An 11,258-nucleotide genomic window follows, 5' to 3' on the forward strand; every position below is an offset into this window, starting at 1 on the left:
AATCCAAACTAGTAAGCCACTTGAAGTGGCTTGCCACATTTTGTAGCCAATGGTGGGAGGCAGGATTTGATCCCCTGACCTCCCACCCCACCAACTTTGGTGGTGGTCACTGAGCTCTTGTTTCAAGTCTGCTAAAGCTGCGTAACTATAATTCCTTCGTCTCATAAATTTTTCATGGATTTCAAAGAGATTAATTGTTGTTACGTGCAATAAATATAGTTAATCAAAGGATTTTTAATTCTTTTTGAATTTTTTTGCATGGCCTTCATTTTTTATTTTTTATTTTTTGGCGTGGCCTTCATGACGAACAATATCATGCGATCGACTTCGTCGTAGTTAATACAAGAAAACCATAATGATTTGGCTACTTCAATTGCAGTTTTTAGAAGATGTTTTCAAAATAGTGATATACTATAGTAAATGTTTTGGAATGTGGTGAAAACAAGATTTTAAAATAATTTAGAAATATAATACGGTAGTTTAAAAGAAAGTATTTAGAGGATATTTCATAGTATTTCAAAAAAAAAAAAAAAAAAGAGAAGAAGGTCTATCCAAAAAAATTGTCCAATGGTTATGAATTTTCCGCCAAAGAAATGTTAAATACTTACTAATTGCTAAAGCTTATAGTAGGGAAAAGGCCAACATGTAGCATCGGAAGGGAAATGGATAATCGTTGAGAAGTCAATAACAATTTAAGCAAAAGAAGAAGAATATAAAGATCAAAACAGATGCACGAAGTAAAGGGAGGGATAGGAACTGCTGTACTATAGATTGGGCATGTGTGGCCATCGATTGAAGCCGATAAATCGTGTAAATTTTGGTTCCGTCATTTCAATTTCCATTGCGCCCAAAAAATAAAATAAAATGCCAACGTATTCATCTCAATTTTTTTTTCCCAGACTTTTGAAATTAGTTAGGTAAATCTAATCCCAAATTTAACCTTAAAAGTCGACAACTCTTGAGGCAAACTTGGGGACTTAACTACCCAACCCCCCAACCCCAGAGAAACGATGTGGGATTACGGGAAAGTTAGTAGGGAAGCCTCTACTAGGTCTTAAAGAAAAACTCACTTACCCCAGATACCTTTCCTGCGTCTTTGTCTTTTTTTTCCAGACTTATTCATCTCAATGAATTGTAGAATATTTAGTAGTAGTAAACGTACCAATTTACCATTCAACTCAACGGTGTACCCCTGAAGAATGATTTTTGAAGCTCGATTCAGAAAATCTATTGGTGCCTAATACTAGCAAATTTAGATTAAAGACACAATTATCAACAGCATTCTTCTAAGTTAGAAATAACATAAAATGGTGTGTTGACCGGACGTGGATGCACAACAATTTTAAGCAAGTAAATTGATCATCCATAGTAGAAATGTAGTTTAGGTTAAGCTAAACTTTTGAAGAAAGAAAAGATTTTCTAGAAGTAATATACAGGGAAATTGTATAGGAAGTATGGGAATCTTTTAGAATTTAAGAAAGGAAAAGAAAGAAGATAGGTCGAGCTTTTAAACTGAGTCGAATACTTGGGGTTTAAGTTCCATTCGTATATTATATGAACAAAATTTGAGTTCTGGTTAAATGTTAAACGAGCTACAAGAAATGCTTAGTTTATTTGTATAAATATTCGAATTCAACCTCAGCTCATTCAACTAAATGAGCTCGAATTTGACTTTGAAGATGATTTAATTATATTTTTAATAAACAATACATTATTTAGAATAAGTTTAATCATATTTCTTGGTTTAAAAAAAAATAATACTAAATCTTAGGGGCGTGCATCGAATTCGAATTCGGAAGTTTGAATTCGGAATTTTTCGGAATTTTGGTATAGGAATTACCGACCGATTTCGATTTCGAATTCACCAATTTCGATTTCGATTTCGATTCCAAATTCAATTCGGAATTCGGTAAATTCCGAATTCACCGATTTCGGTAACTTTTTTCCTTTTTTTCTCTTTTTTGTTAGATGTATTGTTATATAATATAACTTTTATATTACATATATTATAAAAAATATTATTATATATAAATATATTATTAAAATATTATTATATACATAAATATATATTAATATACATATTATAAAATGAAATTGAAATAAAATATATTATTATATAATAAATTAATATATATTAATATATATATTATAAAATGAAATTGAAATCGAAAATTTCGATTTCGATTTCCGATTTCAAAAACTCCATTACCGAATTTGAACCAAATTCTCATAATTCGAAATCGAAAATTCCGATTTCAGTGCCGAATTCCAAATTACTGATTTCGAAAATTCCGATGAATTCGGTCGGTAAATCGAAATTTTTCGATTTTGCACACCCCTACTAAATCTAACACTGTGCTTGAACTCGATTCATTCATTGAACTATTGATTTTATTTTTATTTTTTTGGAAGTCGAACATGAAAGTATCTCTCTCTCTCTCTCTCTCTCTCTCTCTCTCTCTTGTTTTCTGGGCAATTTCTAAAATATTGAAGCAAAGCCTCTCCTCTTTTTTTTTTTTCTCTCGGTTTGGTAGGAGGGTTTTAGACCCATTACATGACAACTAGCGTAGAGGCGTGAGCGAAGCCTCTCTGATGGATGCTTTTGACGGCATCAAGTGAGAAGAGAAGACTCAGAAGGCAGAAAGGAATAAAGGCGTTTGCTTTTGGGTGCTGGTTTTCTACCTTTCCTTCCTTCTTGGCTCATTATTAGTCAATAGTCATTCTTCCGCGTTGCTTTAGTTCCACGGAGGGAACCCAAATAAAATATAGAGTCCTATAATTACGATTGACGCCACCACGGACCCCACACAACGAGTGAGAACTGCAGAAACCACCAAAACAATAAAACGAAACCCTCTCTAATCAGACCTTCCCTTGGAGGCGACGGGACCCCACACCCACCCAAAAGTCAAAGATGCCAATTTCGATGACTCGTCACTTCCAAGTTCCAACTCCGTCCTGCCTTCTTTCTTTTTTTTTTTTGGCCTTTTCTCATGAGAAGGGACTCTGTCGTCCTCTCCTGCCTTCCCGCTTCCCCTTGTATCAGTTTGCTTCCCTGCCATCGAAATCCAAATATTATAGTGGGCTGGGCTTTTCAGGTCCCAATACCATCGACAAAGTTATTTCGGCCCATATAACAAGAAGAAGGAGGAGAGCGTGCCGGTGCAGTCCTAGATAGATTTGGAGACTTCAATTCTGTTAGATAATCCAATTTAATACTTACATTTAATGCATTTAAATCTTAATATATACAAATGCGCTTAATAACTAAATATAGAGCATTTGAATTAAATAATAATAAATTTTTTATACAAAATTTACTCTAAAAAATAAATAATAAAATATTCAATTCATCACTTAATGTGATATACACTCATATATGTTAAATTTCATACCTAATAATGTAATAGCTCAGCGAATTTATATTTTAGATTTTAGTTTTATCGGACGCATCGTTACTAACTTGCGAACAAGGGAGCGAAAAAAGAATCTCCACTTTGGCCTGAATGGAGCATCACATAATTGTGGGTGCCACATCAGAGGTTACTGGTGGAACAAATTTCACGGTAGTCGCAATAATAAACATTTACAAGCAAAGGAGGGATCTGGTGGACAATCATTGAAAAGCATGAGCATGATGACTTCAAGGGCGACCATTATGATAAAATCCAGGCCTCCATTGCAGATCGTGAACTGAGCCGGCCCAATCACCAGACATGCTGATTTGCACCGATCCTTCAATCCGTCGACACAACAGTACCCAATCCTACTTCCCCAAATGCAGGGGAAGTATTCATTTGGCATATAGATGTAAATCTACATTAATCATTAGGCAACTAACTAATTAGTGGATACATCAATTCACAAAACAATAGTACAACTCTGTACCATATGAAGGAATAAGGCAAACTCCGCACTCCCGAAGAATGCAACACGAATTCTTTAGTAAGATTTGGCGAAAATCGCCACTTCTTCTGCCGGACTGCCTGTCATCAGGCATGATTTTGTCCCCTGGGGCTGTTCGAAAGGAAAGCATCTAATGGTAGCCCCCGTCTCTTCTTTGATCTTTAGCTCATCTTCGTCCCTGAACAATTATGTAAAGCAATCTCAGACACCATTCTCGAGTTGCATTCAAAATGCAAACCAGTGATGAAGTCGTTGCAAAAGATTTAAGGACAGAACGCTAAACACATAATTCAAAATTTAAGAATTAGTAAAGGATTACCTAGCTGACCAAGGACCCCTAGCCCATTTGCCTTGAGATATTGCTTCTTTAAGCTCATCATAAGAGCTAACGTCCACAATATTACTATTAAAAAATATAGATATCTGTCAGCTAAGAATACTGAGGAAGACATGAGGACAGAAAACAAATGAAGTCTGGCGAAGGACACAAAGGAGTATTTGGTACAAGTAACTCGAATTTGCCAAGAGTGCAAGAGTCAACTGCTGGTGACATCTATTGCCACAAAATAGATATGCACAATTAAGTGTATTGCAGTACCACCCTTAACTTCACAACGTAACACCTCGAATAATAGAATTGAATGGGCTAGCTGACAAGACTTCAGCCAAACACTGACAAGCAAGAAGGATGGCAAGATCATTGTTGGTTTCTCTTTAGTCAAGATTCAGCTACACAAGCACATGCAGATACCATAACCGCAAATATATAGGAATCTTAGTCAGTTCATCATGTACCACCATCATGCAGCAGAATATGTTATTACGAGTGACACAAGCTCATAAAGTAGATGCCACGTACCAATCTCGAAAGGAGGTTGCCCTCTCCAGTAGACAACTCTGAATCTCATCCAGCAACCCTTTAACATAAGCAACCAAAATTGAACAATCCATTGATATTCCGAAAACTTTTCCTTGTTTTCCAGGAATATCTCTTCTCGAAATGACCACAGTCCCACTAGACACATCACGAGGTCCAATCTCAATTCTTAAAGGTACTCCCTGCAGAAAAGCTAGGTAAATTTCAAAGTAATTTCAAAGCACAATTGTATCACATTCAACTGTAAAATAGTATTTCTTGAGATCCACACACATAACTTCCAAATATGGAATTGTTTTTAGCAACAGTAGACATTTCAAAATTGAAACTTCATTCCCTTCCAGAAAACAAAGCCAACAATCACTTGAATAGCTCTAGTTGAGCGGGCCTTCAATAGATACCACTTGACTTGTTAATTATTCAAGCCAGTCTTCAAAAAGCTTTGGTTGAGCAAATCACAATTGGAAACTAATCACTCAAGTTGATTTTTTTTTTTTCAAACTAATTTTAAACAATACATCTAGATGCTCAAGCAAAGTAAGATGACAAGTCTTAAAAGTAACCAAGTTTGGTGAGATATATCAGAATTAACCATCAGAAATCTTAAAGCTCCAAAGACGTTAGTTCCTTTTTGCCCTATGCTTGTTTGTTTAGATGTAGTCCCGCACTCATTAACATTCCAAGAAAAAAATCATTTGAAATGTTTATGTGGCCATGCATTTGGAATTTTCCTCTCCTGAATTTCTCTTATTTTTGTTCATTCTTTGGTGGGAGAAGTCCAATGGCAAGCTAGATACCAGGCAAGATACAAAACTTTACAGAAGCATGCAAACCTTCATCTCCCAAAAGTTATACTTCCATCCAGGTGTTCTCTGATCAGAGTCATCAACCTTAACCTTTATTCCAGCTGCTTGCAGTGTGTCTTTCACTGATGATGTAGCATTAAAAACTCCAGTTCTCTCATCTGCTTTCTTCCATATTGGGACAATCACAACCTGAAAGCAGTCAATAATAAGAGCTATTCCATCTCAAGGAAGACAATTTTTAACACACATAGCTAGGGAAATTGAAGGGCTACTGAAGCACAGAGCTGTTAGTTCACTGCACTGATAAGTCCAATTTCTGGACCAAAATCAAAACCAAAGTTGCAGAACTAATGTAAAATGCTAGAAATACAAAACCAGTTGGAGTTTGGGAAACCAAATAAGGATTAAAATATATCTGCTTTGCAAATTAATCAGCCCATTGAATTCAAAACACTGCATCCATCCCCAGCCCCCATTCACTCTATCTTTCAGGCACACACATTAGAAAATACAGCCAGTAAAACAACCAAAAGGGTGCAATAGGCTCAGAAACAATTAATCAATCTCTGTCCGAAGAAGATTCTTCTCTCCATGTATGTAATGAATACGAAAAATTAATAAAAAGAGAAGCTCTTGTGCAACAAAGATTTGAAGAAAGTTCAAGGCCAACTTAGGCATTTGATAAATCACAGTTAGCACTCAAGACCAGTACAAAGTCACATAAACTGCTAATGCTAAAAGCAAAACAAGCAAAGGCTAATGTAAAGCAGATTACAGGCAAACATTGGTATCAAAGAAACAAAATTAACAACCAGTAGAAGCCCTTTTTGAATACCTGTACAGGTGCCAGCTTAGGTGGAAGCATTAAGCCCGTGTCATCCCCATGAGTCATGATAATACCTCCAACAAATCGCGTGCTAATAGCCCATGATGTCTGCCACACATGTTGCCTTTGTCCATTTTCATCTGTAAACTAAACAAGCAGACAGATAGTTTAGGGAATTGCACCTTCCATATTTCAAATACCAAAAATAGAACAGCAGAAAATTGATGCAAAACAACTATAGATGGTAGGATATTTTGCAAATGTGTTCAGCAATGAAAAGAGCTCAATAAATTTTAGCATCATCATCAATTACACCAATTGCACAGCCTATAGAAAATCACAGAAAAAGGTAAAATGATAAAATAAAAATTTTCTCAATACACAGTACAAACTGATGACAGTCAACTTTTTTTACTTGCATACTAGCAATCCTCTGGAGAAACGAAGCAACAAGGTCAGAAACTTTCTGTTTTCAAAATATAAAAAGAAGAAAAAGATCTCAAATTGCATCCTAGTATCTGTAGCACCAAGAAAGAATGGGACAGCAAGGACCAATATCCCTAAGGCACACCACATGCAAGAGGGAAATACCATATCTGACACATTGTCTCAGAAAGACCCAAAATTTTGAATCCATTCGTCTAAAACAGCATACAGATTGATGTAAGCTACCAGATAAAACATCAATAACAAACCAAGAATGTTATCCCTTTATTTAGGGGGCTTTACCAATAGCAGAATGCCATAACAAATAGGAATCAATTAATAAACGGCGTAGAATTAGTCTCCAACAAAAAAAATGGAAGAAAAAACTGTCTCTTCAGGACTTAATGCCAAAGTGACGTTTAGAATTAGTTTCCATAGTTCAGCTTGATTGAGTTAATGAAAGCATGACCTCAATGGGAATTTCTCTTGAAGCAATAACGCACTGGTCTCCTCGCCATTAGAGCCACAAACAACTATCTCAATTGATTTGTTTCTGACAGAAAAAAAAAAGGGTTCTTTTGTATACCCATAGTTATTATTGTCACTTTTTTTTCTTTTAGTTTGATAGCTTCTACGATTCCATGGATTACATCTATTTACACAAATATCTCGACGATTCCTGCTCATTAATACATGGTTTGGCAGCCATCTGACAGGTGTACGAGTACTGATTTGATCTTTAACTTACACTTAAGTCCAAATAAGTTTAATCTTCATCGTTTCGTCATTCTAGACATTTTTTTCCTGTGCTTTCAACAATTTCATTAGAGCTTTTTACTATCAGCATCCTCAAACTTACCTTCTACTCATGAAATTAAAACCAAGGAAACCAAAAAAGACAGAATCATCCTCCTCTAAACAGGCCGATGAAAGAGTAGTTCAAAAGAAACTATTATGTTTTAACTGTTATAAAGCTTTTAATGGGATCATTGACCCTGATAGAATGGTATCTGTTTTTAGTTCAGGCCAAGCGATAGCCATCATCAACTTATTGTCATTCCTACCAATAATTGGCCATATGACTGAGACAGGATTGATCTTATTCTTTTCCTGAAGACCACTGTATCAGTTCCAAATTCTGATATGAATCTAACTATCCAAAATCAGAGGTCCCCATGGTGTATTTCCACAGTGTTTCTCAAACATTTCAAGCATCCTAAAACTAGTAGTTCAACCTAAACTATGAAGCATGGGAAAGAAAGGATGGATTGGGGCTGGCCACAGAGAATAAATTAAACTTCCAAAACTAGTTCAACTGAACAAGCACATAGAACCCCACGAATTCTAATTTCTTACAAAACAGAAAATAAGCAACCATATGCTCCAGGAAGTAATCAACAAAGCTAAAGTACATTTATACAGCACTTCAAGTTTCAAGATGTGCCAATCCATCAATCTCATCTCATAAACAACAGCATACAGCAGAACATAGAGAATATTTAGTTGAACTGCAGAAAAACAGTATGCGTAAGCTGTTAACTGGATCAAGAGCCAACCTGAGTCCCGAAGGCCTGGGAAAAATTCTGTCCAAGGTTGTGGCTTGTTCCAGCCTGCAAAGCCTTTCGATCACCCATCATTGCCTCAATTGTGTAGGTTCTATTAGCTCCAGCAAATGTTTCCACCCTTGATTTACGACCTGCAATTACAGGTATGGCAGCTTGCTCATAAGCAAATTTTGTATAGACATCAATCATCTGCAATGCCTGCAGTTCAGCAACAGCATCACTATGTTAATGAAAAAGATGTTTAGCCTAAGTACTATATAAAGCTTTGCTGTAATATGAAAGATACCTCTTTCTCTGCCTCCTCTAGAGTGGTATGAGCAGTGTGGCCCTCTTGCCAGAGGAATTCAAGTGTTCTTATGAATGGTTTAGTACGCATTTCCCACCTTGTGACATTTGCCCACTGAAAACACATGAAGAAAACAAAGAATTAGTATGAACTACACCTAAACTATGCAATGGAACAAATAAATAATGCAAGAAAAAAGAAACCTGGTTGATCATGAGCGGAAGATCACGATAACTATGAATCCATTGAGTGAACATGTGATTAACAATTGTTTCACTTGTTGGCCGGACCTGCCATAACCTCAGAGTGCAACAATCAAAGACAAAGCTCAGGTCGTATTTTAAACTTTAAGCAAACATTTAGATGGTTCCGCATAATCACTATATGGGGGGAAAAAAGAATTCACAAAGATAAATTAATCAACCAATAACGTATTTACCACAAGCTTTTCCTCCAGCTCCTTTCCTCCTCCAATAGTGACAAGCGCCAATTCTGGACTAAACCCCTCAACATGACTAGCTTCTTTCTCTATGAATGAATAAGGTATAAACTGCCCACATCATCAGAACGCTGGTGAGTATAATTGACAGCGAAACCGACAATTACAGTCACGATTGCTGCTTATTGATTCTTTGAATACAAGCCAGAGAAACCAATACTTGCGAAGCCCACATCGAAAGAAATATAACCGTAAATAGCCGTAATAATCATGGGGCAGAGGCATGATATAAGCTCACTAGCTTCATTCAGTGTTAATTCAGGAAGTATCATGTAGCATAATAAAATAACAAGAGGTAATCAAACTGTAATTCTTTTATGTCCGCTATGTTTCTAGATTCGGAAATATCAACTTTCTCACGTGCAAATGATATCCCAACTGAACCAAATAGTAAGATAGTAGTAACTGTTCGGTTATAAGAAAGATCACCTGTGGAAAATACATATTGCTATGACCAGTCTCCTTGAACTTGACATTCAAATATTCCTGCAGCATTTAACATAATATCACATGAGAAAAGCCAAAAAGGGAGAAAAATAAAAACGACAACAAAATAAGAATCTTACTTGAATAGCTTCCCAAATAGCGTAACCGTAAGGGCGGATAACCATGGTGCCGCGAACAGGGCCGTAATCGGCGAGCTCCGCATTGGAAATGATGTCTAAGTACCAAGCATTGAAGTCCTGAGAGCGTGGCGTTATGACCCGGTCCTTTTCTTTGTCCACGATCCGAGTATTCTGGTTCGCTTTTAGGCCATCGAGTTCCGGAGATATTTCCTTCTCGGCGGTGCCGCTCTGCACGAAGAGCGGCCGTAGAGGAAGACAGAGGTGGTGCCTCCGGCGAGATAACGACGGTGACCTGGCGGAGGTAGCAAAAAGTGATGTAAGAGAGGGCAGTCTTAAAGCCCCCATGAGTTGCAGTCCCTTGCTAGAGCAGAGAGCAGAGTACAGAACGGAATTGGGAGGAGATGAGGCGTTTATTAGATGGTTTTAAGTTACGATATTGTGAAAGAAAACGTTCAACGAATTTGGGCCGTTGGATTGTACCGGGTAAAAGGTTACGGGGCCTCGTCGCTCTCTAATCCAATGACAAGGGAGAAGGATCCGTCGCCCAGAGTGAAGCGTGCACCCAGAAAAACTAGAGCCCAAAAAGGAAAGAGGGGATCCTTCTTTTTTTTTTTTTTGGTCATTGCTTGCCACATTTTTTTATCTCCAACTATTAGATCCAAAATTCAAATCCTGAAATTCAAACCTGAACTTACTAACGAAAAAACCCTAAAACTCTTTCCCTAATTATTGAGCCAACCATAGAAGTTGGGATAATCTATATCTATATCTATATCTGTATGTATTTTTTTTTTTTTTCAAACGGTAACAGCTTTCATTAATACTCAAAAACTACAAAGGATGAGCAACTGCTCGTACATCTTTCTTGGCTAGGCTAACTAACCAAATTGGGAAAGACCCTTCCCACTCAATATCATTTGTCACATGCAAGGCAAATTTTGCCAAATGATGACACACACAGTTTCCTTCTCTTTTGACAAAGGAAAAATAACAGGTCTCAAACTGATCCTTCAACTTAAGGATGTCTCCTACAATAGCTCCCACCTTCGGATCATTTCTGCAGCCTGTTCTGATACTCTCCACCACTCCTTTGCAATCAGATTGGACCTCAATTTTCCTCCACCTCATCCCTCCAGCTTTGACAAGTGCTAAGCGAATGGCATTAGCTTCCTCCACCACAGCAGCAGTATGCCTTTCCCCCCTCCCAGCCCAAGCTTTCAGCAATTCCCCATTCTCTTGCCTCGCAACCACCCCCCACCCTATTACTCCCTTTACTGTGCTCAGTGCTGCATCCACATTCAACTTAACAACCCCTTCTACTGGAGGCAACCATGCTATTGGAGCTTCCTACTTAACCCTTTCCTTCCCTACCTCCCTCTCATCTTGATACTGGGCTGCCTCATATTCATTCCACTCCTGCATAGCCTTTAATCCTGCTCGTCCTGGGCATCCAACCTCTTTCTCAAATTGAACTCTATTTCTAGACTTCCAAATTTGCCAA

The 11,258-nt window shown here is 37.3% G+C and overlaps 1 protein-coding gene across 1 annotated transcript; it reads right to left on the minus strand.

Moving 5' to 3' along the window:
- Nucleotides 1-3,475: 3,475 nt before the first annotated feature.
- On the minus strand, nucleotides 3,476-10,171 carry LOC113730025 (proline--tRNA ligase, chloroplastic/mitochondrial). The gene is made up of 11 exons (XM_027254440.2): nucleotides 9,758-10,171; nucleotides 9,621-9,677; nucleotides 9,132-9,242; nucleotides 8,896-8,982; nucleotides 8,693-8,806; nucleotides 8,398-8,604; nucleotides 6,425-6,562; nucleotides 5,617-5,778; nucleotides 4,766-4,965; nucleotides 4,226-4,309; nucleotides 3,476-4,084 (listed from the first exon to the last, which is right to left on the minus strand). The coding sequence occupies exons 1-11, from the start codon at nucleotides 10,100-10,102 to the stop codon at nucleotides 3,943-3,945; spliced, it is 1,647 nt and encodes a 548-aa protein (XP_027110241.1). The 5' UTR covers nucleotides 10,103-10,171; the 3' UTR covers nucleotides 3,476-3,942.
- Nucleotides 10,172-11,258: the final 1,087 nt, after the last annotated feature.

Source organism: Coffea arabica, chromosome 2e (genome assembly GCF_036785885.1).
Source record: "Coffea arabica cultivar ET-39 chromosome 2e, Coffea Arabica ET-39 HiFi, whole genome shotgun sequence".
Classification (NCBI taxonomy): Eukaryota; Viridiplantae; Streptophyta; class Magnoliopsida; order Gentianales; family Rubiaceae; genus Coffea; species Coffea arabica.